Source organism: Lutjanus erythropterus, chromosome 4 (assembly GCF_056507025.1).
Source record: "Lutjanus erythropterus isolate fLutEry1 chromosome 4, fLutEry1.hap2, whole genome shotgun sequence".
NCBI lineage: Eukaryota > Metazoa > Chordata > Actinopteri > Lutjaniformes > Lutjanidae > Lutjanus > Lutjanus erythropterus.
The window spans coordinates 27,129,016-27,148,923 of NC_139320.1; the positions used below are offsets into that span (position 1 = coordinate 27,129,016).

Here is a 19,908-nt window from a genome sequence, read left to right on the forward strand (position 1 = left end):
TGTGTTTAAGTGTGTCTGTGTGTGTGTGTGGCCTAAAAAACAAGAGAAACCTAGAAAACCATCTGACATTAAAACATTTCATTTACATCTTGACAGTACCCAAGAGCAGTCAAAAAGAAAAAAAAACCTTCAAGATGATTTTCACAACATGTTTTACTTTAGAATACATGTGATATGAAATGAAATGCAGGAAGAATGAAGGATGAGGCTAATTTTTGACAGTCGCAGTTGTGTCATGAGAAGTGTAACTCGGCTTTAAGGTTTATTTGTCGTCTAAAGAAATGTATTCCTGATAAAGAGGTGGGCTGTATCACTGTAGCATGTGCTGTTTGTGTCTGTATCTTTGTGATAAAGGAGTCTTGGAGACTTGGTTGGTACATGAAGACAGATTCTGTATGTGTGATAATGTTTTACAGTTTGAACCTGGTTGGATTTTCTTCTGCCTCTCAGCTGCAGGTAGCAAAGACAAAGAAAGTTGTTGACTTTTTAACTGTTTAAAACAATAGTTTGGATTATTTGAAGTGGGGTTATATAAGGTACTTCTTGATAGTCAGTGTATTACCTACAGTAGATGGTGATCGGCACACCGCCGGTTTGGAGAAGCAGAAAGGATTGCCAGTATCAACAGTAAGCAATGTCCTGCTGTGGGCAAAGTCAGCGACAAAGCATTTACATTGTTGTCACAGCCTTTCTGATGGGAAATCGCCATTATACAAGCCAAACATTGCTTCTTTAAAGTCACCAGACTCCATATGCAAAATCAGTAATTTAATCTTGCAGAACAAGAGAGTCGCTGGTCTACTGCTGCCTCGATCGGTTAGTTTTTTTGTGTTATCTTAAAGCAAAGTCACACAAGAACACAAACAAACAAACAGATCGAGGCAGCAGTAGACCAGGAACTCTCTTGTTCTACGATAAAAATGACTGATTTTGCCTGTGGAGTTTGGTTGGTGTGGAGAGAGCAGTAAAGTTGACCGTCCACATCAGTTCATTGCTTAGCTTCTGCTTCTCTGCTTCTTCTAACTGGGGGCGTGCCGACCAGCATCTACTGTAGGTAATACACTGACTATCGATGCATACAACCGCACTTCAAATAATCCAAACTATGCCTTTAAATGAGCTGCCTGATGCTCTTTGGGACACCGTTAAAACCAGGGGATGACCTGCTGTGACCGTTGCTCTGGTCACATGAAAAGGAATGTATGAATATTGAATGAGAAAAAGAAAAGTGAAAAAAAAAAAGATGGAGAACAACAACCTCTGACAGTTTTATCTTGTTACTCGAACTTGGCTGACACACAAAATGCCAAAATGCCTTTGACCACACTCTCACATATTCCACCTCAGGCTGTAAATGACAAAGAAATGTCTGGACAATTCAAATGGACAAACAGAGCCAACACAGCTTGGCAGAGTAGTACAGTGATACTGTTTTCACAGTGCCCCCCTTCCCCTGCCTCCATATTTGTCTCTTAGCTCCCTCTTGTCAGTCCGGCCTGGGGCTGAGGGGCTGTTATCTGCTTTGAGTCTGGGGCACCAGGCTGCCATTGTGGCCACGGCCACCGACCTGAGGGTGCTGGGCCAAGGAGGAGGACGAGGAGGCGGAGGAGGAGGGTGGGACTGAGGGTCTGTGGGATGAGGCTGCCGAGCCCCCTGGGCGCTGGCTTTGGTGTTGGTGGGACCTGCTGTTGCCCCCTTTAATGTGGCGGGCGGCAGGCTCCTGCTGCAGGTTCAGGATGCTGTCGATGGCGCACTGCAGGTGCTCGTTCAGAGAATCGTCCGGGGGGCTGCCGCTGGAGAAGCTGGCGTTATCCATGTCAGGGGAGTCGGATTTGCAGCGTTTGGCAGGAAGCAAAGAGTCTCGTGTGAAGGAGGACTCCGGGGAGGGAGGCCCAGGGGCATGATGGTCCATTCTGAATGTCCCACCCGTCCTGTGTCTGTTTTTCCCACTCGCCCGCTTGTATTTACTTACATCTGTCTCTTGGTCTGCGTGCTCCTCCCCTCGCTCCTTCACCCCCTCCCTGTCGTGGAGATGATGGTGCTGCGTGGTTTTGATACCACGGTTAAACACCTCGTCCATTTCGTCCATTGCGCTCCCTAAACGTCCTGTTTCGTGGCTCGACTCGGTGTGCGAGGCCTCCCTGCCTCTTTTCTCCAACTTTACGCTGGCTATCACTGTCCGCTCTGAGGGAGGAGAGGAGGCCTCGTGCTTGGGGGGCGACGGCGTGGGTCTGGGGTACGACAAACTCTCATCCCCCCCACCCGGAACGCCAGGTCTGACCCGTGGACTAATGTTTTCACGGTAGGTTTTTCGAAGGGGAAGGCGGCAGGTTGTCTGTGAGGGCGTGGCAGTGGAGGAGGCGGAGTTGTGTTTGACCCCGCCCACTTCGTGGTGATCCAATGTCCCGTTCATTTGAGTGGAGGAGGAGGTGGACGACGACCAGCTGTGAGAGGAAGAGGTAGAGGAAGATGGAGCTGCATTTGGGGGAGCGCTACCTCTCAGTGACGGGGCACACTGAGTGGTTGCTATGGTGACCGACGAGGCAGAAGAAGTAGTACATACGGGGGACTGAGTTCTGATGACTGTAGCAGGAGGAGTCGATACAGGGTGGGACTTTGGGTGTGGCGCAGCTGCTTCAAACGGCGGCTGCGTCTGCGGTGTCGACTGGCTGCTTGGTTGAGGCGTGTGAACGGGATCTAAGGCGGTGTTGTGCACCACCTTACTGAACCCCGTCTGATCCTGCTTGATCTTCAACTTCAGGCCAATTCTCCTGCGAGCCTCGTACGTCTTGATCGGGGGTTTGCTGGTTCTCTGCGGGAGAGCGTCGTCATCGTCGGCTGCTTGTGAGTTACAGGACGAAGCCACTGCAGGAGCTCGACTGGCGGTGGGTTCGGCCACCTGCCTGCTCGCTGCAGCCGGAGGTGGGGGACAGCTGCTGGACCAGGACACAGAGGCTCCACCTCCACCCTGCTTTATAACTAGTTTGGTAGGGGGGAAAGGCGTGGCGGAAGGGGTGGTAGAGGGTGCTGGAGGCGGAGCTGGAGCTGGGGTGGGTCCAGGAGGAGGAGGAGGAGGATTCGGGGCGACATTTGGGGGAGGTGTTGGAGCAGGAGCTGCAGGCACTGGAGCAGGAGCTGCAGCTGCAGCAGCTACACCTCCACTCACTGACGTGGGCTCAGCAGAAGATGGTTTCTGTTGGGATGTAACGACACTCTCCAACATGCGCGCGTTTGCCACAAATTCCTCTGCAATGAAACAAGCATAAATATTAATCATTAGCATACTGCTAAATTATGGAAAGTCCTGAATATACAGATCCCTACACAACACCGTATATCGCCATAGACAGTGATCAGGTACCTGGTCTCTCCCTGGCCAAAATCCTGTCTTGACTCAACGCGATCTTCTCCTCCTGAATGAACATCCGATCGATCATCACCATCTCTGCCGAAGGGCCCAGTCTCTGCTCAGGTTCAAACACCAGAATCCATCAGTTCAAAACCAGCTCAGGACAAAAAAGATGACAAGAAGGCATGTGGAGAGAAACCTGATTTATAAACTTACTTTCGACTCGGCAAAGAGCAGGTAACGATATTTGTCCAACATGGCCTGGGTCCTTTTTAGCAGATGGCAGGAGACCCTCTCAAATTCATCATCCACTACGGTGCACAAGAGAACAAAGATGTTCATGAAGATTATGGAGAAAAAAGGTGTTTAAGTTGTATTTTGGCTGCAGTAGAGGTTGTAGAGTTTTTCACCTCTTTGATAGTCTTGAGAAGAGTTGGCAGTTCCCTGGTAGAGATGGTAAGGCAGCAGTCTGTGCAGTGTGTCCTCAAAAGAGTGGAAAGGAGCACTGTAGTTTGGATGAAGCACTGAACCCTGCTGTTTTCTCAGCTGTTCTAACATCCTGCAGTGAGGCGTGTAAAAAGAAATACTATTTTTAATTTAAAAAATGGCATTACGAGACATTTAAAATAAGCAATTAAAATGCACACAGTACACACCTGGCTTCTTTGCTGGGCTCTGCACTGAAAGGCATCTTCATTGTTGTTGTCTGTAATGCAAACAAACAGATGACATTCAGGCTGAAGCTAAAATATTAGAGGCTGTGTTTTAGGACCTCACTAATGTGCAGTGACACCCCTTTACCTGAGTTTGTACAGGAGCTGGAGGCTGTGGAGCGGGCATTTGAGTCAGACCAGGTCCTAACACCTGTATCTGCATCCCACCTTTCCCCAGATTCATCCCTCCAACTGAGCTGATCACCCCTGGCTTTGGCTGAACCTGTGGGGGGGAAAAAAATCAGGAAGGTTAGACACTGAATACATGAAAAGGACATATTTTAAAAATCAGAGGGTGCCTACATGTATCAGCAAATTAAATGAAAGACTTTTTAATAAGATAAGATAAACTTTATTGATCTCATACTGAGGAAATTCACTTGTTACAGCACCTCAATGATCAAAAAGTACAAGTGTGAAAAAAAGAGTATGCAATATATAGAACTACAAATAAAATAAAAATAGAATAAAAAAAATGAAATAAAAACTATATGTACACAAATTATATACCCCTTCACTTATACATAAAATGCAACCATTTAATTAAATCTAAGGACACATGTGCAATAAAACTTTATATCAAATATGAAAATAAAAGCACACTCTTCTGAGTAAATTAATATTTTATCTGTTGGGAATTATAATTAAGGTAAAATGACAACAACTGGTTGAGTTAAGGAGCACAATAAGTTTAATGGTGTGATAAATATATATTTGTCCTTACTGATATTTAACTTAAACTGTCACTACAGCCAGAGTCTGAAATGAGGCCATATCAATATAATGTGAATCACCAATTCAAGTTGGTGACATGAGTCAAGACTTGCTCTGAAATACTTTATATTAAGGGAAAGCAGAAGCACTGAAGAAAGGGTTAAAATTAGATTTAAAAAAAAAAAAAAAATGAACCCACAGAAAGTGCAGTGTGGCAGGTTAGCTAACAGGCTAGTTCCTCTATGGCATCCAGACAGATGCCACAGTGGTCACCGGGGTACAAAGTTTGCAAACACAAACTCCAGAATCCTTCCAGACTTCACAGGATAACAGAGGAATTCAAATTCAACTCTTGGCAAGCTGAGCTTGGAGTGAATTTTTGACCATGCTTGCAGCATTCAAAAAATAATAATTTAAAACCTTCCCAAAAAGATATTAATACTACTTTAGACTTTTTAAGGACCCGTAGCCACTCTGAAAGCAGTATTGAATTGTGGGAAAATGCAGAAAAGCTAGCACATCATACACAATAACCACACTGCATGTCTAAGGATGAACTGGCTTTGTGATGTTATCTACCTGTGCAGGCTGGGTAAGGCTGGCAGGAGTGACAGTCTGATTCACCATTGCTCCAGCTGGCCCTTGGGCTCCTGAGAATACCTGTAAGTCACTTGATGCTAAAACAAGAAGAAACAAATTATTACAGAGGGAAACACTTCACGGTGCGTTCAGGGTCCTGCCATGTTGAGTCATTGGTAGTAAACTGTGTCATACCTGTTGCAGGAGTTTTGACGAGCACTGACGTCGGCTGCAGCACTGAAGGAAGCTGAGCAGGTGTACCAGTGCTGGCTGATGATGCAATCACTACTTTATCAACAGGCACGTCTTGCTGGGAGCTGAACTGACTGGCGGTTTGAGGTTGAGGCTGAGCGGGCTGCTTGGCCTGCAGCAGGATGTTCTGCTGGACCTGCAAACACATCACAACAGTTTTCTTAGACTTTTGTACACAAGAGATTGAAATGATACGTTGATCATGAATCCAGTCACCAGCTGGATATTATACATAAAGGGCTGGTGTGTAGGATTTAGTGGGATCTAGTGGTGAGCTTGCAGGTTGCAAACACCTTGTCGCACTCTCCCATACCATGTAGCAGAACTTACAGTGACATGAAACCTGCACAAAACATGAAAGACCAGATCTCGATCTCTGTTCTGGACTTTTGAAGGTGGTCATCAGATCTAGAAATGGTGCTTTGATGTTCACCAGTACAGTGGATTATCTGTCTGCTGAGCAGCAGTTTGTAAACTTTGGTGTTAAAAGGGCGTCTATGTATACATCTGTTACCGGTTAAGCAGCAGACTGCGATATGTCAGACGTATCACCAAACTCTCTTTGGAAGGCCAGGATAGCAGTGTATAGATTAGAAGGATTGAATGTCTCTGGAACCTAATCATCTTCAAAAGATTTCAGAGCACAAAGCACAAGTTGGCTTTTGTGTGTATTTGCTTATGGGCGGTCTAGAGAACTTTCAAATTTTGATCTTAACTAAAAAACAGAAAATATGCCAATTACTGATGAATGCAGAAAAAACAAAAAGTTATTAGATTAGATCTTAAATTGTGCCTGCAAACCATTTGTTCATTTGTTTGTACGAATGATTCGTGCAGAAGATCCACTGATTCTTATTTTCAGGTGATCATGCACTCATGAAAACACACTTATAAATTTTACATTCCATTTTTGCCATATTCTGCCAATAAATCGCTGTAAATCTTACACACTGGACCTTTAAGCCAGATTTTTGACCTCTCATTACAAGCATAGAACATTGAGAGAAGGTTTCATTGAGACGTGAACAGGGACAGTACCTGGTGCAGTTTATCCAGAAGCTGTTTCTGCTGAGGTGAGGGCTGGGTGATGCCTGACAGGGTCTGGATTTGCGCTCCGACTAATTGCAGGTGGTGCTGCTGCTCTGCTGTCAGGCCCTGGATGGGAACCTGGGTTTTGACTACAGCAGTGGCAGAAGTGCTGACAGGGGGAGCAGTAAACTGGTGCTGTGCAGGTGGTGCGGGAGGAGGTTTGGGTGACTGCGACATAGGAGGCATGTCCTGTTGAAAAGGGGCGGGCTGAGAGGCCGGCCGCGGCTGAGGCTGAAGCTGAACTTGAATGTGCGTCTGCTGGGGCTGCTGGGGCTGCGGCTGGCCTTGTGGAGCAGGTTGGGGGGACTCGGCTGCTATTTGATTGTGGACAATAAAGAGCGGAGGATGAGACGAGGGCGTGCATGAGCGGGAGGGGGTTTGAGACTGCGTCTGAGGCTGAGAGGGAGGGTGCGGCTGTTGTTGATGGTGTGGTGACTGGATCTGCTGGCTCAGAGTGAGAGGGGACTGGGAAGGCTGGGGGCTGTCTGCCATGGGGGGTGCTGTGGTGTGAGTGGTCAAAGCCGGTGAGGGGGACATGCCCTGGATCTTCAGGGGCTGTTTGGGTCCACTGGAGGGTACCTGAAGAAGTGGAATCAAAATATACTGAAATGCTTATTTGATTCAAAAATGCTAAATATTTCAACACAGGAGGAAATTAAGACATCAAGCACAAAAAAAATCAAACACACTTAAAGTCCCGCATGCACACAGTTTATAGTAAATATAATTATAGCACCAGGTTCAGATTTGACAGTAAATATACAAAATAGGGCTGGGCGATAAGGTTATATCAGGACTGTGATTAGAGTATCTTTTTGACAACAATATAAACATCATAATCTAGCAAATGTATGCATGATTATATTAAAATGATATTCATTATAATGACAGTGTTCAACTGTTACACACTGCATTAGACAAAACTCTTAACGTGTGGCTTTACATGTTGAAACTTTCATGCAACTAGTTGCAGGTTGCAAATTGCAAGAAACAATTTCCATGCAACTTGACCGTTACAGAAACCAACTGAAAAATAATCAGATTTTCATGCAACACAATTTAAGAGTTATTTCCCCTTAAATTAGCAGGCTAGACTGGTCATTTCTGGAATGATAACAGCTTTCTCGCTAGATTATATATTAGTGCATCTATACTGTATATATATATATTATACACACAGCGTTACTGTAACAACATTTGCGTCTTTGTATTTTATTTCGTATCACTTTCTTGGTGGATGATATCAATTTTCACGTGTCACTTTTTCTTCTGGCTCTGGCTGCTACTTTGTTTCATAATGGCTGTCCTGGAGAACAGGAAGAGAGCTATTGGTAGGTTAATGCTCAGTGATATGCTGGAGGGAAAAAAACGACCTCCTGGAAACACAAAAGAGACAAATGGATCATTTCACACTCTATTCAACAAGTTTAATCCAATGATCCTCCGGTGAGAGCATTCACCCTTTGATTCAAGGAAAATAAATAATAAATAAACAAATAAATAGCTCTTTGTTGCCACCTTCTGACATCCGTATGAAACTGTAGCTTGATATGTCTGTATTTTAGATTGCAGCTGATTCTCATTGAAACCATTTTAAAGCATAGCTATAACAAAACATGCCTTAAAGTTAGTTATCTGATGACAGTAATGTAAACAGACTGTGTAGCTCAAGTTTATAACGTTACCAGTCTGACATGACAACTATGAGGATAATCTCCTTCAGGAGCACTCAAGAGTCTATCTTCTGTTTTACATCTGTCTGTCTGATTTTGTTCATTTTGGACAAAAAACTTTTTATTGAGTTAAAAATCAGTTGGAATGACACCACATCATAGTTTAATGTCATCATCTGACACGTTATCAGAAATTTGACTGGCTGTTGATTGAAACTAGTTTCACAAAGCTGAAAATTTTGCAACTGTTCCAGTGGGTTGCAGAGGGCTTCGTACAACTCAGCTGCAACTTATCATCACCTAGGTTTCAACCAACTTGTTGTGTGAAAGTTTCACCATGTAAAACCAGCCAAAAACAAACACCTCGATAACTTATTTTGTTGAAGTTTAATCACACTTTGCTTGAAATTGTTTATTTGCACAAGAGCACTTGAACATTATTATGTGCAAATATGGAATTATCGCCCAACCCCAATACAAAATTACACAAACATGGGTAAAACAACACCAAACAATACAAAAGCAAAGTGTTAGACTTTAAACTCTAGTAGTTGCTGAAGTAAAAGTAGTAGAAGCCTACTGATTTGTTTCTAGCGTTTGAGGAAGATTAGACATAAAAAGGGAGCAATGATCATTTTTGCGAGCCAAAAAGAAAAACAGATCACAAAAGCAAGAAGTCAGGATCTGCGGGCCTGTGATGGTGAAGTAGAGGGTGATCTGAAGACTTCAGGGACTGGGGGTCGGTGGGGGAGCATGTAATCATCATTTAGGGGTCATTACACTGGTCAAACTAGGGGTTACAAGGGTGTAGTGGCACCGGAAGCACTTAAGAGTCTAAATGAGAGGTGTGAGGTTAAGAGGTGTGGGTTGATTGATCAGTCATTGGTCAGTTATGCAGCAGATGAAGGTGAGTTGATTGAATCTGAGAAGAGTGTTAGTGAAGAGGTGAACAAGTTGCACTTGGCATCTTGGTACAGTAACTCCCATATTAAAGGGTAACTTCGGTATTTTTCAACCTAGGAGCTATTTTCCCATGTTTTTGTGTCCAAGTAACTAATTCAGACAACATTTTTTTAAAGCTACCACATGAAGTTTTTAACTGGTTATAACACAGTCACAATTTATTTATTATTACTGATGCCTCTCAATGACCAACATAAACAAACGAGACCATCAGTGATAAGATTGGATATTTCTATAAATAGTTACTCTTTAAAAACAGACAAAATGAGCCCGTGTTTCCAGCCCAAAGTCACACTGAATAGTATGCTAGCCAGTTAAAAAGACACAGGAGGAAATTTTTATTTAGCTACTTTTATGTTTAACATTATTTTTTGTAGATATTATGGTGGAAACACTACCGCTTTTTTCCACATGGGTCTCCAAAAATAGAAAAAACATTAAAGAACTGCACAATGAGACACAAATGTCAAAAGTGCTAATAAACAGCTGCTGATAGACTGCACAGCCGTCTTGAATTTGGAGTTTGGGCTGGTTGAGGTTCCTCCTACTTTATGATTCAGAAATCTCATTTCAAGGCAGCGTTTCAGTTGAAACTTAAAACTGGGAACTCAGAAATTCAGACATCCCATTTAAAATGGAATGCATCATAATATTCACTGAAACCATCTTGGTTTGTCTTTCCACTGCTCCAACAATCTCAACAAACTCTGATTGTTTGGTTGAAATAAACCCTTAATTCACAGTGTAAGATGTAAAAAAGAAAAAAAATCTGGTTTTACACACTGCTGCTGTGTTGTCAGCCATCCGTCTCACTTACACATCCAACACGGTGAATGAAGGTTTATTTGGACTGAACCAGAGTTGGTGATTGCTGAAGCAGTGTAAGGATGAACCATAATGTATTTTGTTTCTGTCAAGTTTAAAATCAGCGTTTCGTAAAGGGAGTCTGGTTAGTCTGGCGAAAGCAATAAAATAGCTGTTACTAGTTAAACAAACCATGCCTTACTCTTTAAAAAATGTCTGTCTCTGTAGTGATGTTGTCAGAGACTTAGAATAACAATCTGTGCCTCTGAGTAGCAAAAACAACCACTTTTAGTGGATGTACTTTGCCTGGAGCGACTACATTGTAGCTTAGGTTTGCCTCTCTGCAGACTGCAGTGCTCTTCCTCAATACTGGACCAATTTCAAAAACTGTTATCCCGATTAGTCACTTGAACCCAACAACATGGAAAAATAGCCCTGAGGTTGAGAAATACAGAATTCACTCTTTAAGCATGAGCATGGTTTTTGTATTCTGTTACAAGATACATACAATTGAATGGATGGAAATTAGTTCAGAAATTAGCCCAAGTTAAAAAAAAAGAACTGGCATTTGATCACCAGTCCCACATTCTCTAGAGCTGCATATAGCTAAATATCAAAATAGCACAGTGGATGACACACAATACATATGGACAATTGGAATGATCATGCCTTTATATATAACAAAGCGATGTAAGAAACACACAGAAGCTGCAAGCGAACAAGGGATTTTTGAGCTGAGGAGCTGCATAGCAACTGTTAGAGGCATGAAGCAATGACTAATGCAGAAACGAGAGACAGAGCAGTGATGGGGAGAGGTAAGAGACCCTAACATTGTGGCGGCGGCAGCAGCAACAAGTGGGTGGGGCTTGACATAAAGGGGCATTTCTACCTGCTTTACCACTGCTGTCATGTGGGAGGGGCCAGGGGAAGGGCTGTGGCTCTGACCCACCCATGAGTCAGTTAATTGGCTGTCATGGACAGCAGGGGCCGGAGCAGTGATGCTGTTGCTGCTGACGATTACAGACGCCGGTACGCCCACAGAGGGGGTTGACTCATTCTCTGTTTGGAGGTGCTGCTCCTGATAGGAGTATATTTACCATTTCAGGACGAGGGAGGGAAGGAGGAAGGGGATTGGAGGGAGGGGGGGAGTAAAATAGTAAACCAAAGAGGTCAGACCAAGATATCACTCCGTGCATGTTATTTATTTTTTCAGACAATGTTAACTGTACACAATCGGAGCAAACATGCAGAGAGTGGAGCACTGACCTGTTGCAGGAACATCTGCAGAGACTCCTGGCTCAGGATCATACTGGAGCCCTGGTTGGTGAACAGTAACCTCCCTGGACTGTGCTGAGCCTGAGGGGGGACCAGCCCCACTGCTGTGACAGAGGAAGAGGTGGACACAGACATGGACGGAGAAGAGGAGGGTACTGTGGTAGCTGTGGACACAGAGGAAGCCGGTTGCATGGCGAGGATAGAGGACTGTGGTACGTGCTGCTGAGTGGGATGAGCAGCCTGCTCTGAGGAGCTCCCCAGCACAGTGACACATTCTCCAGGCTGGCCTTGAGCCATGGTTGCTGCTCCTGCGCTGCTGCTGCTGGGGACTCCACCTGGCTGGGGTTGTAGGGCCGGCTGAAGGCTGACTGCGGGGCTCAGCCCCTCCACCTGACTCAGCATGGTCAGGGAGTTCTGGATTGGCATGCTCTGTATGACTGTCTGGGCATGACCTGAGACAGTGTGCGTCTGTGTCTGGCTTTGACTCTGAGCCAATGAGACAGGCATCTGAAAGAGGGTGGGTGTGCCCATCTGGCCAGGCTGGAGCTGAATGGGTCCAGAGAGGATGTGGGCAGCCCCAGGATGGCCCTGTGAAGTCAACACCTGACCCAAGTTGATGTTCTGGTTTGCAGTTAAAATCTGGTTTGCAATGATCTGTCCACCAGGGCCCTGACTGGTGATGATGTGGCCCCCAGGGTGCTGGGTCAGGATCTGCCCAGCTGCTTGTAGCTGCGGCAGGACAAACTGGTGGTTCTGACCTTGCAGGACTGTCTGAGAGGGAATAACGATGCTGCCTGGTTGGTTTAACAAGTGTACACTGAGGGGCTTACCAGATGGTTGTGCTGCTTGTTGTTTGAACAGGGTCTGTTGAAACTGAGGGCCCTGTGTTGTGGCTTGAGTACTCAGGACAACGTTCGAGCCCGGCTTTCCTGTCAAGAAGGCTACATTCTGAGCAGTAGAAACTGGAAGCTGCTGCAGCCCCAGAGCCTTATGGGCATCATTTTGCAGGGGTTGAGGTGCTGGCTGTGGCTGCTGCTGCTGTTGTTGCTGTTTGAAGAGTTTCGGTTGGATGGCTCCCCCCTGAGGGGGTTTAGGCTGAATAGGTGTTGGTGTGCGCTGGATGATCACGTTCTGCATGATTTGGCCTTGAGTTTGCGTCTGGGGTCCAATTCCTGAACTTAGAGGGGTGCTGCTGAAGCCCACAAGCCCAGCAGGAGCAGTCATTGTACCACCACTGCTGCTGTTTGTGCTGCTGACACAAACAGCCGGTCCATTTAAAGCTGGAGAGGCTTTGTTGCCTTGGATCAGAAGTCCACCCCCTGAGCCTCCGAGCCCCACCTGAGAGCCAGCACCTGATACCTCTGGCCCAGACTGGTGCAGCTGGTAACCTCCCATGGCTTTAGCCAGGATTGGCTGCCCAGACTGATTGATAGTCATGACTGTAGGCTGACCCACAACCTGAATCTGTCCAATACCCAAATGTCCAGACTGACTCCCATTAGGAAGAGCTTGGAGACTTGAAATGGGTTGAAGCGTCACATTTCCCAGGCCCACAGGCTGCATAAATGGCTGAACACTAATGGCCTTGTTCATGACCTGGGGTTGGAGTTGGAGGCCCTGCTGTGCGAGCACTGATCCCAGCATATCGGCTGTGGCATTGGGAGGAGTAGCAGTGGTGCTTGGGGCAGACCCTGGGAATATTGCTGCTGCTCCCCCAACACCAACACCTATGCCTACACCAACAGCAGTGCCTCCAGCCCCAGAGAGGCTGGCGTCAGGCAGTGTCTGCACCACCTGCGTAAGGCCTGGAATCCCAAAGGAGCCCAGGTCGAGCTCAGCCTCTGCCTCCTGTAGGCTTTGCTCTGTGATGTTGGCTTCAGCCAAGCTCTGCTGCAGGATGTCACATGGCTCGTGATTTGTCCCAATGCCATTGCTCCCACCTTCGCCACCCGGGGATCCACCCAAGATGTCATCATCCTCCAAGAAGTCCAGGTCAACACTGACTCTAGGCAGGCCTGTCGGCTCATTGGCCGACAGCTGGACCGCAGGCTGGACCTCTGGAACATGGCCCTTAAAGGAGGAAAGAAGTGAAATCAGGTGACGGATGAATTCTGATGACTAGATGTGATGGCGAGGAGTGTAACTGAGTTAAAAGGAAACTTCTGCATTTTTCATGTAGATGTCCAGTCAGCGTTGATGGTAAATGTTGTCCATTAAAGCAATAAATTCCTCACTGCATGCTAAGAAAACTGAGTTCTTCTGCTGAAAAATCTGTGGTTCTTCCTGCATCCAGTGATGCAGATGATACAATCAAATTGCTTCAATACTATCGAGTGTCGAAAAATGCCTTCTCATTTGATATCAACCATATCTTTTATACAGTCCAATACTGTCAGAATATTCAATCAGTGTCTTGATTTTAGTCCAGTTATCCAGGTTGAGTAAAGTACTCAGAGTTTCTTCAGCTGCTTTTCCTTTTAATGCAAGTAATTTTATTGTAAATTGTTATCGAAAAAGTTATCGTTCATGAACCAGTATCAAAGCCAAGGTATTGGTAACGGTACTGGTATCAAAATATTTTTAACAAGACCCAACCCTATGCACTGCTCCAAGAGCAGGAAACATGCACTGAGGAATTTATTGCTTCAACTGACCACATTTACCATCAACACTAACTGGACATCCACATGGAAAATGCAGAATTTTCCTTTTAACACAGAAATGCAGACATGAAAACCCCACAAAAACCCCTTGTCACATTGCGGCAAATCAAAGCTTGTCGAGTGTAGATATGTTAGTGGAAAGGGGGGTATTTGGAGATGCATGCTACACAGATGGATAGAAAACAGAAGGAAGAGGATTGGGGGATTTTACTCACCCCAGTGGTAGAGAAGAACGAGCTGGAGGGGTCACTCGAACCATCCAAAAGGTCGTCAGTGTCCAACTACAGACACACCCACCCAGGATAGGACAGACAGAAACCAAAGGCACCCAAACCAGCAGGCAAAAGCCACCAGGACAGAGAAACATACAGACCATCAAACAGAGGAGGAGGGCAAGGAAAGGACAGAACACAGTCCAGAGAACCCAGATTGTAAAGAACCGGTGAAAAGATAAGCGACGGGGGGTGAGGGGTGGGGGGTGGGGCAAATGATAGGAATAACAGAGTTGGGAAGCGTTAGTATTAGCATTTCTCATTTTGTGGATTAGCCTAATAAAAAGGGGAAGGCAGGCTGAAACCATAAATAGTGCAATCAAAAAGCAAAGACAACCATTAAGCAGAGGAAGCAGTAAAATAAAAAAACTTAAAGCAGTGAGGGACGTGGGTTTCAGAGTGCATCGTGTCATCTGGAAGTAACTTAAGTACAGAGTCACGCGAGCCCCAACTAAAACACGCACAATTAAAACTCCTCGTCATATCAATTACAAACCCGTTTTTTGTGACTACAAATTATGAGCCTAACATATGATTTTTTTTCTCTCTCATACTCACATGGGTCTCAGATCCATGAAGAAAGTCATTGAGAGCTTCTGGGTCACTACAGGAGAAAACAGGAGATGTGATTCACAACAGGACAAGACCAAAGAGACAGCTGAACAGAATTAAATAACTCATCTTGCACTGCGTCAGCAATGACTTACCAAATTACATCTAGAAGGCACCTGCCGTCTTCATCATCCATGACAACTGTTAAGAGACGAAAGAAGGTTTTAAAGTCTTTTGATGATTTGTTTCATTACCAAAACAACAATAAAAAAAACATACAAAAAAATTACACCTTCGCCAAATTATTTTTAACTTTGTGTACAGTTACATTTCTGTCAGGGCTGCACAATCATATTGAGATTATTTTGACAGATACTGCGATTATGATATGATTCAGGATTAGTTGGACTGATCTTATTTGCATCACAAGTTTCATTTTCCCTGAAAACAACTGTTAAAATCATGATGCTGTGACAAATGTTGGGGTCTGAACCAAGCATCTGGAACCATTACATCTGGAGACGGTTTCTACAAGTTTCAACAAGTTAAATTTAAGAGTTTTTAGGACCTTTTTAACACCATTTTGAATTAAATTTAAGACCTATTTCATGGACATACTGTCACAAACATTAAAATTAATCTCTTTTTAGGGATGTGTGCCATATTGCATCATTCAGTATATATTGTTCTAATATTTCTTCATGATAAAAAAAATAACATCATGACAATGGCAATAGTATGACTAGTTGACAGAATGAAGTCACACAACTACACACAGCAATAAGAAGTGTGGCTGAAAGTGAAAGCAACATCACTACTGGCTCCATGATGGACAAGTTGGTTCCAAAAAGGGGAGCAACTTCAGTGGTGTCTAAGTGGTTTGGTTGCAAATCAGATGAACAACAAAACACTGTAATATGAAAGAAGCACAACAAAACTGTAACAGCAAAAGGGGAAAATATAATAAAGTATCTGAGTACAAGGAGAGCACAAGAGCTACTGTGAGCTCTAAACCAAAAATATTTTTCAGTATTTTCTCATACTGTCAAAAATTGCTAAACTATTGTGATATTATTTTAGTACCATATCTCCGACCCCTATCTCATATTAATATTATTTTATCTCTTTATAAAATCTGCCAATCTGACTGGACTGCACAGTTTGCATTAGAGGCTACTGGATCCATCTTGGTTTTGTTTTGTTACAGGCTGATCGATACTAATTTTTCCCAAAAACACATAGCGAGACTGCAGTTAATGCACAACATTTAACCTGTTGAACTGAAGATATCTGAAGGCCAAAAGCTCTGATTATTGAATTTAAAAGGACTTGTGGAAACCCTGTGATTTGTAGGCCAAATCTCTATAGCACTGTAATGTATTATAATACATTATAATGCTGTTTTGTCACACATTTTACCTTTATCAAAAAATTACAGCTTCTGCAATTTGCATACTGCACTTGGCCATATTGCAGTTTTGGTAATACTTCAAGTAACAGTTCAGTCCTAATTTCTCTTATATTGTTCTTAATACAGCACTTTGTCTAGCGTCATATTAAGTGCTTGGTTGTTAAGTGGTACATGAGGCTTGAGTGCTCATTTACAGTGTTATTTTGATAGCAGTTAGCCACATCTGATGATGATGAACAAATACAAAACTGCAAGACCTTTTTCAAATGCTCCTCTGCTTCAGCGAGGCAAGGAGTAATATCAAGTGGTTACACATGAAAAGATCATTTTGTAGTCAAAAATTAAAATGACATTTGTTGGATTCTTTCAGCAAAGCTATTTATAGCACCGTTTTAGCATGGATGGTCCTCGGAGAAAATAAACCTCTTTCTGTTGCTGTGTTGATGCTGAACTACACACAGTGCAAACAAAAAAAAAAAAACAGCCTTTATGATCTCAATATCTTGCTTTCAGTGTTACTCTAGACTTTTCAGCATATCATAGTACAGTGGGTTGGTTAACTGTAACATGAATACTTAAAGGGACAGTTCAAACAAATATCAAAAATGCATATTTTTCGTCTTACCTGTAGTGCCATTTATCCATCTAGATGTGTGTGAGTTGCCAAGTTTTGGAAATATTGGCTTTAGAGATGTCTGCCTTCTCATGAATATAATGGAACTAAATGAATTATAAATGAACTATTTTCTGCCTACCATAAAAAGAAAGCACTTCCTACACAAAACTGTTCACAACAAGGTCTGTGGATTATCTTGAGTAACCGGGTCATGATTTCTGGAAAGAGATATTACTGTTACTTTTTTTCTTTTTTTTTCCCACTTTGAGCAGCACAAGCTGAGTGCCATCTGGTTTTATTATTTTCAGTAGAACCTAGAAATCTCTCCAGCTGACATTTTTAAAACTTACAAACTCACACCAAGGCAATCTAGATGGATAAATAGCACTACAGGTAAGAGGAAATGTGTATTTTTGATTTGTGGGTGAACTGTACCTTTAAACCAGATTCTAATTAAAGTGTTTTTGCTATTGTTATAAAATAATGACTATTTATTAATTGCCCATCACAGACCAAATATAGAATCCTATAGTTCTTTGACCAGTCTACATATGCAGAAATTTTTATTAAAAATCAATGCCAAGAGTTAAATTTTTAAATCTCACAATCACTGTGTTTTTCGCATTTAAAATGTGAGTAATGACTCATTACATGACATCATTCATTGCTCTCATACTTCTCTGAAGCTTGCTAGGTCTTGTAAATATAACAGGACGCCCTGAGGAAATTATAAAAGGTTGTCGACCTTAATAACTACAATAATAATAATAATTATTATTATATATGAGTTCCTTAATTAAAGACAATTAAGTTTACATCTTACCACGCAAATCCGCTTTCACCATCAGTTGTAACACGCCATGTTTTCATATATACTCACTCAACAACAACAAAACCTTATGCTATTATGAGCTCGTCAAGAGATCAAACAGCAGTTATGTTTTCAGATGGAAATAGACAACAAACTGAAAACGCGCGGTTTTCACGCAGCCTGCAAAAGATTTCCAGTGCGGGCTCTCGCTCTTTTCACCACAAGTCTAAACAACTGTGCACAGCACTTCCAGCAACGCAAAGACAAAACAAGTCACCAAAATTTCCATGCAGACATGTAACCGCGGTTGTGAGAGGAAGGTATCCCCAGTTGCCGCTCTAAAAAGGCAGCGGATCGTAGCCATTACTCGGTCAGAACAGAGCCAGTGCGCAGGATATGAATGGAGACACTGCAAGCGGCTTGCTACATGCTAGCTGGTGTTTTCAAAGAGCTTTGCATGCATATTTAGTAATTTTGTTACAATACATAGTATTTAACAGCTACGCGACTTACTTAAGACTCGAATTTAATAAAACGTTTGATTTCAAAAACCCGTTTCGCCCCTACTTCCAGCATTTTGATGCATCTGGGTTGAATTTCGTTAGCCTAGCTTAGCTAGCTTGCTTAGCCAACCAGCTATCAACAATATTCAGACGTACAGCTAGCTTGAGCCTTTGACATTCAAAACAAACCACCGAGTGACACAATTTTAACACTCATATTGTACTGCGGCACCTCGATTCAACCAAGACCAGGCAGTAACGTTTGCTTAGAAGTGTAAACGCAATTGCGTAGCTAGCTATCTATCTCTCCTTGCAAGCAAAATATGAGTTAATGTTGGAATACTCTTGGATGAGGGGGGTATGCTTGGGAATTCGGTGGAAAATGACTATGTTTGCCTGGTCGTGCAGCAGTGTGGCGTTTCGATTGCGGTAGCTGTGCAGTTTGCGGCTTCACTGCAGTGCGCGAATATTGCAGCTTTGTTACAGTTTTTCGGATTAATAGAGAAATTGCTACATTGTAACAAACTCACCCGAGACGATAGAGGTGCAGGCAGCGCGGGGTCTCCAGGACAGCCTCGCACGGGCTGCTGTACAGGACCCAACTACAGGCAGGAAACAGGAGACTTCCGCTTTGCCTGATTGAAATCTGCGACTCGACTGTACTGTGCCTTATCGACAACATGAAGCTACTGTATTGAACGTTGGAGTTTTCGGGCGATGTCCTGAGAAAGTTCATTTTCATAGATTTAAATATATTTCCCCCGTAAAGTGCCTTTTGTTTTAAAAGTAACAATACATTTGTGCTCGTGTAATGTGACGACCAAGCCGATCTCAAGTGGAAAATAGTGATTTAAAATCTTTATTGGTGTCAAAAACATTAAGAATGCCTGGAAAGGTTGGTGACCAATCACATGTTACTTGATCATATAAAAATGTCAGTATATTTATCACCTGAGAGACGGTAAACACACATTAAATCTTTCTGAGAAGCTATGGGGAACTGACTTGTACATACAATAAGACCTGCACATGGTCGTGGCGCGACCAAACCTCAATACAGGGTCTGATTACACAAGTTCAGGACATTGCAGAAACCACTTTGTACAACATGCATACTGATCTGAAGCTTAAACTGGGATCTGGGACAATGACGATAGTAAGTTTTTGGAATGCTTTGCTGATTAGCACCTGAGAGATCCATAACATCTCCTTGTGGAGCCCTAATTGACTTATTTCACATTTAAGATAAATATTTTAAAATGTTAATGGGATAACATGAAAGAGCAGAATAAACATATTCCTTAACACTGCGAAATATTACAATGATCACTAAAAGTGTCACAACTAACACAATTATTAATATTATAAAATATTCTTAAATATCTACTTTGCAGTCATCACACTTTTGCTCAGCTGCAGTACTGCAAGCCTTACAGTTAAGAACAGGCAAGAAAGGAAGTCTGAGATTACGTTATGAAATACAGGGTTGTGGGGAAAGTGAATGAATGCCCTCTTCACCCTAATTTCAGAAACAACCAAGTGAAAGGGTTTCATGTTGAGACAGTACATGCTGCATGTAGACTTATTGCATCAAAGCTGCTAAAGGAAACTCTGTAAGATGTATGCTAGATATTGTTCTTGTTTTTTGTTTGATATCTTTACATATGTG

At 43.2% G+C, this 19,908-nt stretch overlaps 1 protein-coding gene across 4 annotated transcripts; it reads right to left on the minus strand.

Moving 5' to 3' along the window:
* Positions 1-1,255: 1,255 nt before the first annotated feature.
* Positions 1,256-18,829, minus strand: bicra (BRD4 interacting chromatin remodeling complex associated protein). 4 transcript variants are annotated; one of them, XM_084717451.1, is made up of 15 exons: positions 18,770-18,820; positions 15,054-15,099; positions 14,905-14,950; positions 14,290-14,355; positions 11,403-13,481; positions 11,026-11,214; positions 6,646-7,275; positions 5,551-5,743; positions 5,356-5,453; positions 4,151-4,285; positions 4,006-4,055; positions 3,760-3,908; positions 3,566-3,660; positions 3,362-3,467; positions 1,256-3,246 (listed from the first exon to the last, which is right to left on the minus strand). In XM_084717451.1, exons 2-15 carry the CDS (start codon positions 15,092-15,094, stop codon positions 1,514-1,516), a joined length of 5,610 nt encoding a protein of 1,869 aa, XP_084573577.1. In that variant the 5' UTR covers positions 15,095-15,099; positions 18,770-18,820; the 3' UTR covers positions 1,256-1,513. The 4 variants fall into 4 exon arrangements, with proteins under 4 accessions (XP_084573577.1, XP_084573578.1, XP_084573579.1 ...); XM_084717452.1 differs by having other exon boundaries at positions 3,362-3,464; positions 18,770-18,819; XM_084717453.1 differs by lacking the exon at positions 14,290-14,355 and having other exon boundaries at positions 18,770-18,829.
* Between the last annotated feature and the right edge of the window lie 1,079 nt (positions 18,830-19,908).

Bases quoted from the DNA above. Each gene is read 5' to 3' on its own strand.
- bicra (XM_084717451.1), bottom strand. From the start codon at position 15,094: ATGGATGATGAAGACGGCAGGTGCCTTCTAGATGTAATTTG. The intron at 3,909-4,005 runs GTGTGTACTGTG...GCCTCACTGCAG, and splicing joins GAGCCCAGCAAAGAAGCCAG to GATGTTAGAACAGCTGAGAA. The intron at 3,661-3,759 runs GTGAAAAACTCT...TGTGCACCGTAG, and splicing joins TTCTCAAGACTATCAAAGAG to TGGATGATGAATTTGAGAGG.